Raw genomic sequence first — 19,057 nt, forward strand, 5'->3', positions numbered from 1 at the left:
CTCCATATTACCACACCCCAGCTCGCACCTAGTTTCCCCTTTTATTACCATCTTACATTAGTATGTTACATTTGATAAAATTAATCTATTTTGATATAACGAAAGTTTCTTCCTATTTTCTTAGTTTTTACCTAATGTTCTATTTCTGATCCAAGATCCCATTCAAGATGCTGCATATCTTCTTAGGCTACTCTTGGTTATGACTTTCTCAAACTTTCCTAGGTTCTGATGACCTTGACAGTTTAGGGGGAATACTGGTCAAATCTTTTGTAGGATCCCAAACTACTGGAATCTGCCTGATGCTTTTCTCATGATTAGACTGGGGTCTTGAACTTTGGGGTGGAATATATGTTACAGAGGTGAAGTGCTATTTTTATAATATCAACATGATTTATGACTGTCGATGTTGACCTTCATCACCTGGATAAGGTAGTGATGATCCTCAGGTTTCTCCCAGATGAAGTTACTTACACTCATTCATTCATAATTTTGAGGACTGCCTACTGACTAGACCCTGGGGATTCAAGAAAAAAAAAAAAGGCGCCTTCACTGACCTTGCATTCTAGTGGAGGGGGAAAAAAACTCTTCGTTTTACAGATGAGAAAACTGAGGCTCCGAGGCAAAGGGATTTGTCCAAGGATTTAACAGTAGGCTCTGAGCAGGCTCAGATCTCTCTCCAAAGCCAAACTTCTCTAACCACACAGCACCTGCTTTAAATCAGGCCAGGAGTCAACTGGCCTGTTCTTTCCTCATCACAACCTGTGTAACTACCTCAGGAAAAACAACAGCACAAATGCACCATACTTGACAGCCCAAGGGTTGGAGCCTGTCTGTGTGCTTAAACTAAATGAGAAAACCCCTCTCAGCAAATGAATTTTGCTTTTGAGCTGCCCAGCCTCCAGGCTCTGAACACATGGCCCAGTGTTGGAAGGAGACGCAATGCAGACAATAATGCTGGGTCCATTTCATATTTAATACATAAGTGCTTAAAGTGATAGAAATTCTTTTTTCTTTCTTAATGAAAAGTAACAGGTAACTTTGTAAAAAGTCAGAAAATACCAGTGTCCCTTTGATCTCATCCTAGATTCTTCTGCTGTCAGCTGGATCCACTATAAACACTGACGGAGGCATTTCTGAACCCCATTCCAGATATCTGAAAGTAGAAGACATGATTGCACATATAACACTAAAAGCACAATCTAAAGGGTGTTAGCTCACCCTGAACACACAGCTGTTTCCTCCTGACCCAGGGCAAATATTAGGAGAAAGTCAACATATTTACAAACAAGATTTAATAATGCTCACAAGAATAGAGTTTGCCCCCAAATAGGAAAACTACACATTGTTTTGTTTCAAAAGGTTACAAATTCAGTGCCTGTAAAATCCAGCAGGTAAGCAGCAGGGCTGAGTCTGTTCTGGGAACTGTCTGCTATTCAGTGAGGAGGCTTCTGTCCAGGAGGCCTTTAATCGCAGAGATAAAGGGAGTGGACGACACTATTTACATCCCATCCTGCACTTCTCCCCCTCTGCCTCCCTCAGTAGCGCCGGTTCATCTTCTTGAACTTCTCATAATGATAGTCATCCGTGGCCTTCTCGTTAGCAGGACGCTTGCGGTTGGGAGGGGACCCTGAGAAGGGAAAGAGGAAAGGCTGTTTGTCGTGTGGGAAGCCACCGACAGGCTTAGCTCCACATAAGCAAGGATGACCCAGCCTGTCTAATTCCATGCAGGATCCCCAAGGCCTACTCTAGGGAACAGCGACATAGGAGGGCCTCGGTATGTACTTGTTATCGCCTGAGTAACAATTCAACATGGTGGAGCCGAACTGTGCTGACTTCAGCATTAGACCAGGTGGACAGTAGCAGCTACACTTCATTGAAAGTTTGACTGCGTACCAGGCATGGCACTAAATCTTTTAAGACATGGCTTCCTTTAACCCTCCCAGCAATCCTAGCAGGGCATGTTACCATCTCTGCTCAGAGAGGTTAGGTGACTTGCTCAAGGTCACTCATAAAGTGAAGGTTGGCTGAGAGCTGAACCCAAGTCTGGTGACTCCAGAGTCCTTGCTACTAGGTATTAATAATAGGAAACTCTTTGCAGCCAAGAGGTTATAGAAAAGAATTTCCAGAGAAGGGAAGAAGAGTAACAGGCTGGATTTTCAGAAGCCTCAGCAAATTTAGCATTTCTTTAGAATATTCCAGTGTTGATGAAAAAGACGACACCACTCTGTGCTGGCGAGCATGTGGGAAAGGGACACTGCTAGATGCTGCTGCTGGGGCAAGCTAGCAGCACACTTCTGAAGGGTCATTTGGTGAGTTCTGATCATCAAAGCACTGTCTGAATAGGGAAAAATGGGAAACAACTTAAGTGTCCAACCAGAGGGAAATGGTTAAATGACAGTAAATCTGTGTACACAGCAGAACATGATACAGCCATTGAAAAGGAAAATGTATTTACTGTTCTGGAGAGACATGCAGAGCACTCTGAAAACCTATGAGATCCTATTAAGTATGTGTACAATATATGTTTCCTATATATATGAATACTGGAAAAAAAAAAGGTTGGGATGGTAATAGTTGGCCCTTGGTAACCGCATCCATGGATTCAACCAGCCCCAGACTGTGTAGTACTGTGTTTATAATCCGCGGTTGGTTGGAAGCCATGGATACGGAGAGCCGACTATGGGACCTGAGCATTCGCAGATTTCTCTGCAGCAGGTCCTGGAACCAGTTCCCCTCGGATACTGAGGGATGATGATACACAAAAACCTTAACAGTGCCATCTTTGGGCTGTGAAATTATGAGTAACTTTTAATTCATTTTTGCTTACTGAAATTTTCTGATTTTTTGAGTCTCTGTCATATTTGGTAGCCCAGCAAATCCTTAGAGCAACCGCCAGTGGTAAGTTGTATTACTATCCCCATTTTATAGGAGAGGAAACTGAGCTTGGAAAGGGGAAGGCACACAACCATGGTCCAGAGGATGGATTAGACCCCAGATACCCTGGCCCCAAAGCCCAGCACTGCCCCTGCTGAGTCCCACCCCACTGCCATGGGCCCTAGACAGTGACCACTCCAGGCAGCCCCAAGGCCTCCGCTGGACTCACGCTCAGGCTCCGGCTTCTCCGTGTCACCCACTCTCAAGGGTCGGGCTTTGGGCTCTTCTTTGTTTCTCCGTATGGGAGCATTGAGCTCCTCATGATAAACTGGATCAAAAGAGACCAGGGGACATGTCACACAGAATATGGGAACCCAGGGGCCTCAACGCAATGGCATGGGACGGGGCTGCTACCCAGAGACGCGATGCTTACATCGGTTGTGCTGCACGTAGTTCACAGCCATGTTGGTGGGCACGAAGGAGGTCTCACTGTCTTTCTTCTTGTTCTGCTGCTCTGCCAGCAGACGGGCCTTGGCGTCCTCCGTGGAAATGATATTTTTTATTTTAGCGCTATAGGGAGAAAGGAGCCACACCACAGTTAGACGGCTGCACCTCTGGGCCTCCCTGGGAACTGACTGGAGGGGCTGGTGGCCTCCCACTGTATAAGGATGTCATCTTTCTTGGGGCACAGCTCTCTACAGTTTACCACTCTCTTGCAGTTACATTCTCGTAGAGCTCTCACAGCAATCAGAGCTGCAGGAATTACTCTCTTCTGATGGAGAGGAAGTTTAGCCAGAGGGGTCAAGTGAACTGCCTAAGGCTCAAAGCTAGTAAAGCCAGAAAGGAGGCGAGAACAGAGAACTCTCCCAGCTTTCTACCACACCCAGAGATGATGCTGACCACCGTGTTTCCTCCATGAAAATCCCCTTTTAGAGCAGATGTTTTGTAGTGAAAATGAAAGGAGGATGACGGGGTGGGTAAGCCTTTATCACTGCTCCTGCTACAATAAAACACAATACAAGGGCCTGATTAGAAGAGCCGAGGAGCTGTGAACAAAGGCTAAATAAAAACAAACGCTTTTGCTTTCAGCAGTCAGGGTCCCTTGTCTCTTTACCTACTCTGGCCAGCCCTTCAGAGAAACTCCTGGCCACAACTATCTCAGCCTGCCAGAGAGAACATGGCTTATATTTGTGGGTTTCCAAGGAGATAGTTAAGATTTCACTGGAAAGCTAAGAAGCTTGTCCTTCTGGCATGAGGCAGGAGAGAGGTGAGACTACAGGTGTGAAACGTACTCGATGCCCAGGTCCACTTCGGGGATGCCGCTCAGCATCTGGTTGGAAAGCATCTCCTCAGTCTTCTTGGCTGAGGAAACCCGGATGTTTTCTGGCAGCTCGTAAAGGCAGTCCTCGGCATTCTTTGGCTTGACTTTCTGTTCCTCGTGTTCCACGATCCCTTTCCTCTTCTTCAGCTCCGTCTCAATGTACTTCATCCTAAAATGAGAAACCCACAGGGGCAGCAAAGCTCACAACAAGTGTCTTTTAAATTAGTGGTCTCTAACACCGGCCCATGGAGCAGTGACAGTTCATGATGAGGGTGTCACTGTTCCATGGAGTGGTGAGAAAAATAAAAATAACTCGAATTTTTTAAATCAAGATAAAAGTTTTCAACTTAAAGCACCAACCTATATTATGAGATTATGTCCCACCACATCATATGTGAGTTTCTTTGAAGATAAAAAGATAATAGTAGACGGCGGTTGTTAGTTTATCAACCTTGCTGGCAAAATAAAAAAATGGGCAAGTCCAATGTTTGTCCCTGTGATCTGCGGGGGTTGGGTGGGTATTACAAGGAATCTAAAATCCCAAGACCCTTGCTTTTAAAGAATTTTTAAAAGTTCTTTTTAAAGTTTTAAAAGTAAAAAGCACCTCTACAAAAAGCGTCCACCTACATCACTCTAAGCTAACTTTTGTAATGCCAGTTACAGCAACATGGATGGACCTGGAGATCGTCACTCTAAGTGAAGTAAGCCAGAAAGAGAAAGAAAATACCATATGAGATCACTTATATGTGGAATCAAAAAAAAAAAAAAAAAAAAAAAAAAGACACAAATGAACTTATTTACAAAACAAAGTTTTTCAAAGTTCTCAAGCCTGGGAGGCCATGCAGAAGAGGTCAACTTTGCTGTCTTTTGATAATTCTAGAAATTCATCTGTGATTAAACATCTTGGACTCACTCTGGCTGGAGCCCACCCTCAACCACTTACTGCTAAACAGACTGACACCTACATGTCGGCGTCCTCATCCCTTCGGTTGGTTTCTGCAGAAAACGATGTCCCCAAATGGAGGTCTTCCTCCTCACTGATCCTAAAAAAAAAGCAAAGCCTTAAAGTCACAGCTAAAAGAGACTGAGTTTGATGTTATATCAATAAAACAAGGATGCCACAAAATGTACAACATCTTGTTTATGGCTGGAAAAAAATATGATACGTAAAAAGAAGAAACTCTAGAAATATATGCAAGCAAACTGTTGACCTCTGGAGATACCCTGGGGGAATGAGTACATCCATTTATTTTGTCCATATTATTTTTGTAATTGTGTTTCTATGTTTTTTTTAAAAAAGAAAAACAGCTTCCACATGAGTTTGAAAGACAGTAAACAATGCACCTTTATGAAAGGTGTCTTCCCATGTCAGTCTAAGCTAACTTTTGTAATACCAGTTGCAGCAACATGGATGGACCTAGAGATCATCATTCTAAAGTGAAGTAAGGCAGAAAGAGAAAGAAAAATCCCATATGCTATTACTTATATGACATGGAGTCCAAAAACAAAAAGACGCAAATGAACATACTTACAAAACAGAAACAGACTCACAGACATAGAATATAAACTTATGGTTACCAGGGGGACTAAGGGGTGGGAAGGGATAAACTGGGAGTTACAGATTTGCAGATAATAACTACTACATACAAAATAGATAAACAACAAGGTTGTATTGCAGAGCACAGGGAACTATATTCAATATCTTGTAGTAACCTATAGTGAAAAAGAATATGAAAAGGAATACATGTATGTACACGTATGACTGAAACATTAAGCTGTACACCAGAAACTGACACAACCGTGTAAACTGACTATATTTCAATAAAAGTTTTTAAAAATAAGCTAACTTTTGAAGTTTTTGTTTTCTTTTGTTTCTCAACAACATGCCCTTTTTAAAGCACAAGAGGTATTTCAAGATGTCACACTAAAGCTGCTTTGGGCCCCAGCTCCCTGGGGGGACACAGACCCAAGGAGGGGCTGCAGGTGAATTTGCATCTCAGCCTCTTTTGCACTTACTTATCTTTGCCCCTTTCCTTTAGTTTCTTCATATCCACCATACCACCTGTCTTCATCTGAAAGGGATCATCCTGCAGAAAGCAAACGCAGCTGAGAGGAAGCATCTACATAACTGGCAGTGGAACTTTTTTTATTTTTTAAGAAAACACAATTGCCCACTGAAGAGCAGCCACATCTTCCCACTCTCCAGGGAGGACCCCACAACTCACCACTAGAGTGGTCTCTTCTTGTACCTTCTCTCCCACCAGTAGGGCGACAGCACTGACAAAAACCAAAAAGTTGGGGAGAGAGAGAGAAATGGCACAATTCAGAGATGAGGAGAAATATTTAGGGAGTCTGTAGGTTGGTTGCAACATTAGTGCAAGGGTGAGATCTGAGGGGTGGACATCAACGTCAGCTGGAAAGCCTATAAGAATAACAGGGTCTAACAAACACTCTAGATGCTGGAGGTGGAGGTAGTGGTGACTTAAGTAGTACACTTTTCTACAAAGTTTCTGGCAGTATCTTGGCTTAAAAATCTCATTTCTAAGATTTTGCCTTCAAGGAAAATGAAGCTAAAAACAAATGTTGAAAAATACTATTGCAGCTTTGTTTGATCGTGAAATTTTACAAAATAACCTACAGGTTCCAAAATAGGGAATAAGTTAAATTATGATGGAATATTACACAGCTACTAAAAGGTTTTCAGAAAAATAACCCACAATGTGGATGAATGTCCACAATGTCATGAGTTGAAAATACAGTAGTCCCCCCTTATCTTGTGCTTTCACTTTCCATGGTGTCAGTTACCTGCAGTCCAAAAATATTACATGGAAAATTCCAGAAATAAACAATTCATAAGTTTTAACTAATTAATTATTTTGTGTGTGTATGTGCGTGTGTGTGTGTTTTGGGGGGAGGGTTGGGAGAGGTAAACAGGTTTATTTATCTCTTTTAATGGAGGTACTGGGGATTGAACCCATGACCTTGAGCATGCTAAATATGCGCTCTGCCACTGAGCTATACCCTCCCCTAACAATTCATAAGTTTTAAATTACCAGCTGTTCTGAGTAGCGAGATGAACCTCTACCATCCTTCCCAGTCCCACAGTGGAGGTGAATCACCCCTTCATCCTGAGTATCCACACTGTATACATTACCCACTCATCAGCATGGGGAAAAAATAGTCTATATAAAGTTCAGTATTATCCAGGCTTCAGGCATGCACTGGGGGTCTTGGAATACAGTCCCCGCGGATAAGGTGAGACTACTGAAGCATAGAATAAAAGTAAAGCTGCTCAGAGTCTTTACAAAAGAGAGAGAACAGGCAGGAAAGAACGTTAAATGTTAATACTGGCTACCTCTGTGTGGGAAGATTACAGGTATTGCTTATTTTCTTGATTGTACTTTTCTAAATTTTCCCAAACTCTTAACAATAAGTATGCATTTCACAAGTAATCGGGTGCAGGAGAAACACGAATTAGTGATCTGTTTCTGTACCTCTGGAGCATACTTCAAGACCACGAGGCTCAGGGCACGTCCTGGTTAAAAATTTGCCAAAAACTCATGGACAGCTCTCCAGGCAGTGGAAAGTGTAAAGTGTGTGAAGAAAAGGGGCTCTGTTTGAGGAGATATGTGTGACAGCGAATTGGGGCGGGAGGGTGGGTCGGGGGAGGGCAGGGGGAGATGCTGTCTCTGTCATCCCCGCCTCCCCCTCCAGGTCCCCTCCCTCATGCGGTACCCACCTCACTCCATTGGGCCTCTTCCTCAAGTTCTGCACCTCTCGGGTCTCTTCCAGTTTTAATCTAAAAAAAGACAACGCATAGGCTGAGAAACCCTCCGCGAAACTCAGTGTCAAAAGCCAGTTTCAATGGACACCGCAGCCCCACTGCCGAGCAGCCGTCACCCTGGTCCCGAGGGTGACCCTGCGCCTAGATACACCGGGAGTCAGATCCCCTTCGCATCCCAGGGGCACCTCTCCTAACCATGAGACCTTGGAGCGGCGGCCTCATCCCTTGGAGCCTCAATTTCTTCGTCCATAGCAAGTGTCAACGAGGCGCCTGGCCGATGGTGAGTCCCCCTAGCTTGCCTCTCTTTTCCTGCCCCGTCGAAGCCCCGCCCCAAACGCACCGAACCTCTTCTGAGTCCTGCTCATCTTCTTCCGACTCCGAGTCGGCCCGGCGCCGTCGGAAAGTCTTCCCGGTAACCGGCATAGTCTCACCAACGCCGCGGTCCAGCCGCCCCGCAGCTACGCCTATATCTTGCCTACTTCCGGCGCGCAGCAGTGAGGTCAGAGTGTCGGCCCGGCCCGGCCCCGCCCCGCCCCAAGCCCCGGCCCCGCCCAGGCCAGCACCGCCCATCTGACCACGCCCCCATCTGCAGCGTTGACCTCTCTCGATTGGGCGGCCGAAGGGGAGGAGGCGGGGCGTGGCCGGCCGGGCCGCAAGACCCTGCGGCCGTGCAGCGGAAGGCGCGCTTGACTGACAGGCGGCGGTGGCGCGGTTGAGACGGCAGGTGAGTTCCGAGCCGCCGCCGGTTGCTTCAGGGGGCCCAGTCTCTCCGAGCAGGCGCGATCTCAGCCCAGCCTCGGGCAGGCGGGGGCCTGGCCCTGTCTGGTACGCAGAACGCCGCGGCCAGGTGAGCGGAGCCCGGGATCCCCACGGCCGCCGCCGCCCTGTCCTCTTCGGCCTGCGCCCAGGGGATCCTCTCGGGCCCAGCACCCCACTTCGAGCCCTCAGGGGCTTGTTGCTTCTCCGGAACAGGGGCCACCATCTCTTATTTCTGCCGGGGCCTGACCCAGCGTTGAAAGCATGCATGTGGCGTCTCGGAGCGCTTTTATTTCCCCGGGGTCTGGGCCCTGACGTGCACTTTTTTCTTGAGGGGCTAAAGATGACCACTTCTTAGCGGTGATGAATTAAAGTCCCAGACCCGCCTGCCCCGCTGATAATGGCTTCCAGCCACTTCTTCCTGAGGAGAGTCGTGTCTGGTGTTTTGAACCCATTCGGGAGGGTTTGGGGGCAGACGGTGCTTGGTGGCCACTTCCCTGGACCTTCGGGGGCCTTGTTTTCGTCCTTTGTCACAAGGACTGTCGCTCTGGCCTCCGCCCTTTCGACCGGAGGATGCTGTGAAGATGAAGTTTGTTTGAAGAAGAGGCATCAACAAACGCTTAGGAAATAACTAAATGCGTAAATAATGACTTAGGAGACTTTTAGAAAGCCTTTATATAGTTTTCTTTGCAAGAACTACCCTTATTAAGTACTTACTGTGTTGCAGGCCCTGGACTTAGCGTTATGTCATTGAACTCATCCAACAGTCCTCTGAAGTAGATTCAGTTATTGTTTTTCGTTTTGCAAACGAGGACACCAAGGCTCAGAGGGGCAGTTTGTGCCTCAGTTACTGAGCTGGGAGGTGGCAGGACCCAGTCACAGGCCTGCCTCTGCTGCACCTTGTGCACAGTACCTGGCACAGTGTGAGTTCAGTAAATGTTTACTGCAGCTGCTGTTGGTACAGCTCCCTGGCCAGGGGGAGGGGCTGATGGAGACTGTTTTGGGTTCCCTCTTCTGAAAGACCGTTCTGAAGCAGGGCAGCCTTTCTGGAATGCCTGACTTTTCTCTGGAACAGTCTCTGAGTCTCTGTTGTTCTTTTCCCTGGACTAAGACAAATAGCAGACTCGGGACTTCTTGGAGCAACCTTTTGGCTTCGATGAAAAGCCTTATTTTAAAAGGCTCAAAGTCTTGACCTCTGCAGTCTGGTTCAGCCAAACCCACACGCACATGGGAATCACCGGGCACCGTGTCCCTTTTGGTTGAAGGAGAGGCTCCTTGGGAATCACTGCAGGAACCCAGGGAGTGGATGTCTACAGCTCTCATGTTCTCAGAGTTGGCTCCAATTTTGCCCACCCAGCAGCCCTTACACCAGGGGGTGTTGGACAGCACTAAGGAGAGGGCCACAAGGCCAAGGATGTTTCTGGATCCTCTTTCTCATCTGACATCCCGGAGAGGATCATCTGGTCCAGACGAGCTGTCCCCTCTGGGCAAGGCCAGAGTGGCCCCTGATAACCTCCAGGGCTGTGGCAGATCTGATTGACACTTGTTTAGCAAAAATAATGCTTAAAAGTGGTAGCTGTGCATCTGGAGGTGTGCGGCTGGGCTGCGGGGCTGCAGATCCCCTAAGCCCAGCCTTGCTGGGCCTTTTTGAGGGGGAGGGGGTAAAACTGCTCAGAGGGAGCCTCCAGGAAACTTGGGCTCTCTTCAGTTCAGAGATATGTCGTGTTTAAGTTTTGTTCGGGAGTTTGGTTCTTTAAGAAACATCCAGATTTGGCTTTAATTTGGGTTAGTGTGCTGTGCCAGGTGAAATGTGGGCTCATCTCAGGTCCGGTGCGCATTAATGTCTAGGTAGATTTGGGATCCAGTAAAGTGATTGCAGTTCACAGCTTGGCCATCATAAGTATTCAATAAATGTCGGTTGGACTGGTTTACTTATTCAGCAGATATTTACTGAGCTTTCAGTATATGATGCAGGCACTGTTCTAGTTGCTTGAAATATGTCAGGGAGCAAAAGAGACTAAAGACCCCTGATCTAGTGGACTTTGTGTTCTAATAACATGATAAATATGTGAAGTATGTTAGGAGGTGATGCTATGGAAATAGAAAAAAATAGAGCAAGGCAAGGGAGTCTGGAGTGGGAGGGAGGATTGAGTTGCAATTTTATATTGGTGTGTTCTGGTTTGTGATTTGGTCGGTAACATGATAAACAAAGCAGTGGACTGGATTATAGGTTCTGGGTTCGAGTCCCAGTTCCACCAGCTTGCCATGTGAGTGCGGGCAGGAGCCTTCTTTTCTCTGAGCCAATTTCCCCATCAGAGTCCCTGTTCTGCCATTTACTGGCTGTGTGACCTTGACGTGAACCTCTCTGATCCTCTCCTGCTTTGTGGTTTTAGGGGTCTTAGTCTGAGTTCCTGCTTATACTTGCACACTCCAGGGTTTATGGCTTCTCAGTGACCTGGCCAGTCACTGCCTCCAGCCTGTTAACCCCCAGGGACTTTCAGCCAGGGGCAGTCACAAACCCATCCTCCCTCCAATTAACTGACTTTTGTGGACCCTGCAACAAAATGCAGTAACAGGTTTGGGGCTGTGAAGAGATGTTATCCTAACCTTAAGGAATTTAGGTTGAGCAGAAAAGTGCCCTGTGCAGGGGCAGGGTATAGCTCAGTAGTAGAGCGTATGCTTAGCATTCACAAGGTCATGGGTTTGATCCCCAGTACCTCCATTAAATATAAAAAGTAATGAATAAACCTAATTACCTCTCCCCCGCCGAAAAAAAAAAACAAAAACAACAATTTTTTTAAAAAGTGCTTTGTGAAGAATGACTCAGTAGAGGCTTTTATGAGGGAGGGAGACCAGGGGATGCTACCTGTCGGGGTGGGGGTGTTGGGGTTTGAGAAGGTAAAGGTTGTCCCCACTCCAGGCTGGCTGGGGCTGGCTGGGAGGTGGTAGGGCCAACAGTTCAGAGCACTGACTTCAGGGCAGGCAGTCCTGGGTTTGAATCCTGGCTCATCTGCTCAGTAGCTGTGTGACCTCCAGATAGTTTCTTCACCTCTCTGAGCCTCAGTCTTTCCTCCTTTAGTGATGGAGATGGAGATGGATTTAGCTCTCAACGTTGCCTGTCCTCCAGGGTGGTTATGAGGATTTAGTGAGGTCAGGTAGTATCCATTACAGTCCCCAGGTCCATTTGGACAGGGGCGAGCAAGACTTGTCGAGAAAGGAGGGCTGAGGGTCCTGCTTTGAGAGTTAGAAGGATGGTGGACTCTTAGCAAATTAAGAGTGCTTAAAGGGAAAGATGGATTTGGGATTTAGGGAAAATGGAGTTGCTTGAAAGTGGAATGGAGGGAAGGCAGGAGGGAGGGAAAGTGCACATGTTCTGAGAGGCAGAGGGGAGCGGGGAGGGGCGTGGGCACAGGTGTGTGGGTGTGGGATGGCCAGTGTGGGAGGATCAGGGCAGGTGGCTGTCCTTGTGTTGGTGGGGGGCTTGGCAGCATCACCTTTCCCATCCTGAGGAACCAGGCTCCTAGCTGGGAGGCAGATATAGCCAGAACCCCCAGGAAAATGATGAGTAATGGGTACCTGAGGCCCGGTCTCAGCAGCGGTGCCGGGCCCAGATGTGCTGCCTCACTGCCTGTGCCGCTGCGTGGGGTCGGGGTGGGGTCCACTTTCCCCATCACTCGATGTGGGCCCCAGGGAGGGGAGAGTGCCTGCCCTTCCGCAGGGCGAAGCATCTTGGAAGTCGCATCCGGGGCCTGCAGCAGGTGGGCCCTTTGCCAGACCTACTAGCCTGCCTCCTTTCCTCCTGCTTTCTCATCCCCGAGAGAGGAGGTGGGTCTGGTGGGTCAGGAGGGAGAGGTGCCCTGGGGTCGCTGTAGTGGAGGCACAACCCCTCTGGCTGGCGGACACCTCACTGACTCCCAACAGCACAGTCGAGCCGCTGCTCTCAAGAGAGCCTGTTCTCGATGCAGTTCTCTCAGCAGCACAGGCTTCTTGCCCTTTCAGTCTTTAGGAAATGCCTTCTGTGTGCACACCATTTATGTGCACCGAGGGAAGGGTGGGAAGGGCTGTGAAGGTGGACCCAACCTGGCTCACTTCCCAGTGCATCACCCCTTGCTGTGTGTTCTTGGGCCAGTGGCTTCTCACCTCGGAGCATCGTTCTTCCTCTGTGAGATGAGGAGCCGCTGTCCTTAGTGATGCGAGGGGCATCGTGCCTGGCTCAGAGTAGGCGCTTCTGGGTCCTGGGGCGCTATTGTTGAGTTAAGGTTACCTTTTCCAAAAGACTTCTCCCTGCTCCCACCTTAAGTGAGATAAAGGGGATCTTTTAAAAGTTTCTATCTTGAAAAAAATTAAACAGAAAAGTAACAAAATAATAAAATGAAATCCCATTTATATCCTTCACCTATGTTCACCAATTATTAATATTTTTGCCCTGCTTACTCTTTCTGTATCCCCCTTGGGCATGTGACTTATGTCCCTCCCAATTTCAGTTTCCTGACCTATAAGACATGGCCAAGAACACAATTTATGGTACTAAGCATTTTTTGAACATTTTCCCTGTGCAGATAAACTTTAAGCCACCCTGAAAGTCCACGTGATCAGAAGTCATTATTGCTAAATCCTTCCTGTGCGTTGTCCCGCTTCACCCCCTCAGGCACCCTGGTTGCTGTCTGTGTCCTCATTTCCTGGATGAGGAAACTGAGGATTGGGTGATTTATCTAAAAACCCACAGCTTGCAAGTGAGAAGAGCAAGGAGCCGAACCCAGGGCCAGCCATCTCTGATTCTATCTTCTGTAATTATAGTCCACTCCAGAGGCGATGTATGTGGAGCAACTGACGTGTGGCGAGATCGCAGTGGAAGGAGGCTACCATTAGTAATGATAACGTGCCCAGTGGCTGCACACAGGTACCCGGGTGATGAAACAAGAGCCCTGTGCCCCATGAGGGCAGGACCCTTGCCTGGCTTGTTTCCCATCACCCTGAGGAGGTGCTTGGTCAATGTTGGTTGGGTACCAAGGTAAAACAAATTGAAAACTTCTGGACAGCTGGGATCAGTGAAGTATGATCCTTGCAGACTCACACACTTCTGATGTTTCAGGTCCTGCGTGGAATATTAGGCTCTCAAAGTTTTTAGTACTACCACCGACTTTTCCCTGAATATAAACTGATTTTTTTAACCATTAAAAAAAATGTTAGCAAAACTTAAACTTTCTATGTTGCTTATACACTGTTGGGTGGCAGATAAGTTTATAATCTTTCTGGAGGGAAGTTTGTCAATGTTTATCTAGTGTCTTTAAAACGTGTTTTGTGGGGGAAGGTATAGCTCAGTGGTAGAGTGTGCTTAGCATGCATGAGGTTCTGGGTTCAATCCCCAGTACCTCTTATAATAATAATAATAATAATAATAATAATAATAATAATAATAATAATAATAATAATAATAATAAATAAACCTAATTAAGCCCCCAAAAAACTTTAAAAATAAAAAAATAAAATATATGTGTTGACCCAGTAATTTGTCTTGTGGTTAAAGATGTAGTTGAAGGCCTAAATTCCACAATATTTCTCACTGCCTTGTGTCTAATAACAAAACACACACACACAAATATCGTTAAGTGTCCAACTATAGGAAAGTGGTTAAGTAAGGTATTGTAGAGCTTACATTGAATGCGGTATGATATTATTCAGTCACTAGAAACGAAGTTGTTGAGAAGAAATTTAGTGACTTGGGAAACGTGTATAATATAAACCAAAAAATCTGTGTACAAACTGTATCTGTTGTATTCTGGTTTAGTTTTAAAATTTGTATATTCATTCATGCATATGAACAAGACTTACCAAAACAGTAACCATATTTTTTTTTTCTGAATTGGAGGATTACAGGAGAGTTTTACTTCATTTTATGTTTGTCCGTGTTTTCCAGCTTCTAAAGAGGTCTGTATTAATTTTTAATAAAACCAAACAGAAATGCCTTCTTCTATTTGCAGGGCAGGTAGGAGAAGATGAAAAGTTTTAAGCCAGCATGGAAGTTAATGAGGCAAAAACAGAGGTGCTAAGAGCAAATCTTCTGAACGAGTCACAGGGTGAAGAGTTATGCTTTCAAGCCGTCCAGGCAGCTGCAGAGGCCCTTCCAGTTAAAGCTTCCAGGACCACTGAGGTGCTGCAGCCCCTCTCTGACATGGACCTCAAGTGTCCTGTTCACACTCTGATGTCGTGTTCCCCCAGAGTGCCCTCAGGGACCTGGGGAAAAGCGAGAACAGACCTGGCAGGGAAACCTCACCTGCTCCTCTAAACTGTGCTTAAAAGTAACCCAGTAGGTTGTATGTTACGAAAGCAACACAGATTCCTTGTAGAAAATGCAGACAAGCAAAAAAGGAGGAAATAAAAATCACTTGACTCCATCCTCCCGGAGCTGATGATAGCATCCTTTTTCTAGGTGCAAAACAAAATTGTTTTACCAAAATGGAATTTTATTGTAATAGTGTTTTATAGCTTTTGGACTCTTGATCCATTCAGCAAATATTTACGGAGACATTTCTGTGTTCCAGGGGCCATTTTAGGTTTTTGGGATACAGCTGTGAACAAAACAGATCCCTGCCCTCGGGGACTCATATTCTTGAGAGAAGACAGGCATTAGACCAAAAAAATAAAAAGGAAAAAAGGAAAAATGACCAAAGTGATTACAGAGGATGCCAGATACGGGCCAGGATGGACAGAGGACCTTCTTGGAAGAGAGAATAGTGGGATAGGATGGGGCTGCGTTCAGCAGGGTGGTCAGGGGACAGAAAGCTAAGACCTGCAGATGGAAGGACAGACACAGTGAGCAGTGTGGCAGGGCACCAGTGGGGACCAGTATCTTTCCTGATCATCAGGTATTTCGCTTCGTTATACCCCTGTTCCAGCTTTTTCAAATCTTTTTAAAGGTGTCATGCTTGTGTATCCTTCTGCAACTTATTTAGAATTTATTGTATTTTATTTTTAAAATTTCAGTAAAATACATGTAACATAAAATCTACCATCTTAAAAAACCCACTGGCCTTATATACATTCACACTGTTATGCAACCATCACCACCATCCATCTCCCCAACTGAAACTGTCCCCACGAAACAGTAACTCCCCACCCCCTCTCCCCCTGACCACCACCATTCTGCTGTCTGTCTCTGTGGATTCGACTGCTCTAGCTACCTCACCTAAGTACAGTCATACAGTATTTGTCCTTTTGTGTCTGGTGTATTTCACTTAGTGTAATGTCCTCAGGGTTCATCTCCGTTGTAGCATGAGCCAGAATTTCCTTCCTTTTTAAGGCTGAATAATATTTCATTTATAGATAGACCATATTTTGCCTGTTCATCTTTTGGTGGACCCTTGGGTTGCTTCCACCTTTGTTCGTTATTGTGAATGATGCTATTGTGAATATGCACATAGATGTACAATTATCTGTTCAGGTCCTGGCTTTCAGTGCTTTGGGGTGTATACCCAGTGGTGGAATTGCTGAATCATATGGTTATTCTGTTTAATTTTTGAGGAGCCACTATACTGTCTGCCACAGCAGCTGCACCATTTTACATCCCACCAGCACTGCGCAAGTTTCTGGTTTTTCCATATCCTCACGAACACTTTTTCTTCATGGGTTTTTGTTTTGTTTTGTTTGGTTAGTAGCCATCCTAATGGCTGTGAAGTGGTGCGACTTGTTTTTCTTATTCAACATTGAGATCTATTTGTGTTGATAATATAGGCCTCAGTCATTCATTTAAAGTGGGGGTTTCTTTTTCAGAGAGTTTTAAATCAGGTTTATTGAAGTATAATTTATATCTAATAAAATGCACCTTTTTGTCAGATATTACCTCTCTGCCTCCCCGTTTTGGCCCCAAACAACTATTGAGCTGTGTCTGTCACTGTAAGTTAGTTGTGATTTAAAGTGCTTTTGATCAACTTTATTGAGGTGTAATTTACATACAATAATATTCATGTGCTTTAAAGATATAGTTCTTGAGATCTGACAGGTGTAGAGACCTTGTTAAATCCCACCCCCCATCAAGAGCTAGAACTTCCAAAGACCACAGAAAGTTCCCTCTCGCCTCTTTGCAGTGAAACTCTACCTGCGGCCCCAGGAAACCACTGATCCAATTTCTATCACTGCAGTTTAGTTTTGTCTGTTTTGAAATTTCATAAAAATAGAATCATATAGTATGCACTTTTTTGTTTCTGACTTCTTTTGCTCTGTTTAACGTTTCTAGAATGTGTTCATGTAGCTGCATCAGTTCTCTCTACTGCCGTGTATTAATCCATGATGTGGATATACCAGTAGTTTGCCTCAGTCCCCTGTTTGTTGGACATGCAGGGTCTTTCCAGTTTTGGGTGTTATGTGCTGAGCTATCGTGAATGCTTGTGTGCAAGTCTTTGTGTAGATGTATGCTTTCATTTACCTGGGAAAATATCACAGAGAGGAATTGCAGGATCATATGAGAAGTGTATGCTTGACTTTGAAGGAAACCGCCAAACTGTTTTCCAAAGATTTTTATGCTGTTTTACACTCCTATCAGAATAGATGAGAATTCCTTCACATCTTCGACAACACCTGGCATTACAGGTTTTATTAGTGTTCAATATTCTTTGAGTATGTAAGATGTTATCTCATGGTTTTGACTTGGGTTTCTCTGATGGCAAATGATGTTGAGTGTATTTTCATGTGCTCATGGGTCGTTCTTAGTTGGTGAAGTTCTGTTCAGTCACTTGTCTGTTTAACAAAATTGGACCATTTATCCTTTTTGGGGCTGTGAGAGTTCATTATGTATTTTGGATATTTGTCAGACACATGCTTTGTGAACATTTTCTCCCAGTCTGTAGCTTGCCTTTTCATTTTCTTAACGGCATCTTTGGAAAAGAAGTTTTAATTTTGAAAAATGCAGCTTATCAGTGTTTCCTTCGCCTTTTGTGTCCTAGGACCTTTGCTGACTTCAGAATCGCAAAGATTCTCTCCTGTGGTCTCCTCTAGAAGTTTTAGTGTTTTAGTTTTTTGGTTTGTTTATTTTAAGTCTGTGATCCGGAGAACTGGCAGGCTGTGCTGGGCCTGGTCACGGAGGGGATGTGGGTCAGTGGGAGGGTCAGTGCAAGGGCCCCCGCCGCAGTTGGAGAGGAGGGTCAGCAGCAGAATCGTGGTCACTCAACAGGTGAACCTTGAGGGCTATATGGGGTTTGCAAATCTTCCAAATCAAGTATACAAAAATCAGTGAAGAGAGGGCTTGAATTCATACTCACGGTTCTGCATTAACCAACTCATTACTCCTCACGGATTTGTTTTCTCCAGAATACCCAGGTCCTTCCGTAGAATAAAAAAGACTGCACAGGTGGAACAATCCAAAGTTTTAACCAGAGAAGATGATGTTCAGTTGCTGCTCACAATAGCCGATGCCCCGGAATTTGGAGACGTGCTGCAGCCTGTCATTGGCTCCATTGGTATAAAATCTGAGGACTACCTAAGTGCAGAATCTCAAGTGAACAGACGTCAGATGCTGGATAACGAGATGCAGTGTTGTTGGGAAGAGGGTATAGCTGAGTGGTAGAGCGCATGCTTAGCACGCATGAGGTCCTGGGTTCAATCCCCAGTACCTCCATTTAAAAATAAATAAATAAATCTAATTACCCTCCCCCCCCAAAAAAAGATGAGGTAGTTTTTATACTCCATTGCTCTTCAGGACATGGGCTTAAACCATTGGATATTTAGTTTATGAAGTATGTGCATGAAGTGAGTATTACCCCACTTACTGTCAAAGCAGACGTGCTCACACCGGAGGAGTACCAACAGTTTAGAAAAGAGAGAATGAAAGAAATCCAAGAATATAAAATTAAAAGACATGTATTTCCAGAAGCAGATGACAATGAAGAAGAAAAGCTTGTTAAAAACATGAACGACTGTTTACTTCTTGCTGTCATCAAGGTTAATGGCAAAAGGGTCAGAAGAAGGCCAGGACTGTTTTGTTGGGCCCTTGAGCTAAGAACTAAAAATAAATTTTTTTTTTTAGTGGATTGTAAAACAAAACAAAACCAAAGAAGAGTATGTGCTAAAGATGGATGTTGGGATGCTGAACTTAAACGTAGAGAACATTTGGATTTACAGTTCTAGGAGACATGTTGATTAGAACACACATGCAGGACTTGATGTTCCAGGTAACGTGCCCTATGAGGACTACAGAAGCTGAAAACTGGCAGCTGTGACTTACAATGGAGTTGACAACAAAAGCAGAGGGCAGCTTCCTAAGAGCCCTCAGGCGTAAAAGGAAGAAGAAAGAAAGGAGTGTGTAGCTAAGATGAAGAAGGTGGGGGTGG

General features: G+C 45.4%; 2 protein-coding genes across 3 annotated transcripts in view; one reads left to right on the forward strand and one right to left on the reverse strand.

Moving 5' to 3' along the window:
* Positions 1–952: 952 nt before the first annotated feature.
* C4H9orf78 (chromosome 4 C9orf78 homolog) lies at positions 953–8,480 on the reverse strand. Of its 2 annotated transcripts, none has more exons than XM_032478631.1 (9): positions 8,320–8,480; positions 7,935–7,994; positions 6,421–6,472; positions 6,212–6,282; positions 5,161–5,238; positions 4,167–4,364; positions 3,308–3,444; positions 3,104–3,202; positions 953–1,627 (listed from the first exon to the last, which is right to left on the reverse strand). In XM_032478631.1, exons 1-9 carry the CDS (start codon positions 8,400–8,402, stop codon positions 1,536–1,538), a joined length of 870 nt encoding a protein of 289 aa, XP_032334522.1. In that variant the 5' UTR covers positions 8,403–8,480; the 3' UTR covers positions 953–1,535. The 2 variants fall into 2 exon arrangements, with proteins under 2 accessions (XP_032334522.1, XP_032334523.1); XM_032478632.1 differs by having other exon boundaries at positions 8,325–8,470.
* A 102-nt stretch (positions 8,481–8,582) lies between these two features.
* Positions 8,583–19,057, forward strand: part of USP20 (ubiquitin specific peptidase 20) — a 43,058-nt gene continuing 32,583 nt past the window's right edge. The window contains 1 exon segment of the mRNA XM_032478633.1: positions 8,583–8,703. The gene's annotated coding sequence lies outside the window, so the exon portion shown is untranslated.

The sequence above is a fragment of the Camelus ferus genome, chromosome 4 (genome assembly GCF_009834535.1).
Source record: "Camelus ferus isolate YT-003-E chromosome 4, BCGSAC_Cfer_1.0, whole genome shotgun sequence".
NCBI lineage: Eukaryota > Metazoa > Chordata > Mammalia > Artiodactyla > Camelidae > Camelus > Camelus ferus.

Bases quoted from the DNA above. Each gene is read 5' to 3' on its own strand.
- C4H9orf78 (XM_032478631.1), bottom strand. From the start codon at position 8,402: ATGCCGGTTACCGGGAAGACTTTCCGACGGCGCCGGGCCGACTCGGAG. The intron at 3,445-4,166 runs GTACGTTTCACA...TTCTCCCTATAG, and splicing joins GAAGTGGACCTGGGCATCGA to CGCTAAAATAAAAAATATCA. The intron at 3,203-3,307 runs GTAAGCATCGCG...CTTTTGATCCAG, and splicing joins CTACGTGCAGCACAACCGAT to TTTATCATGAGGAGCTCAAT.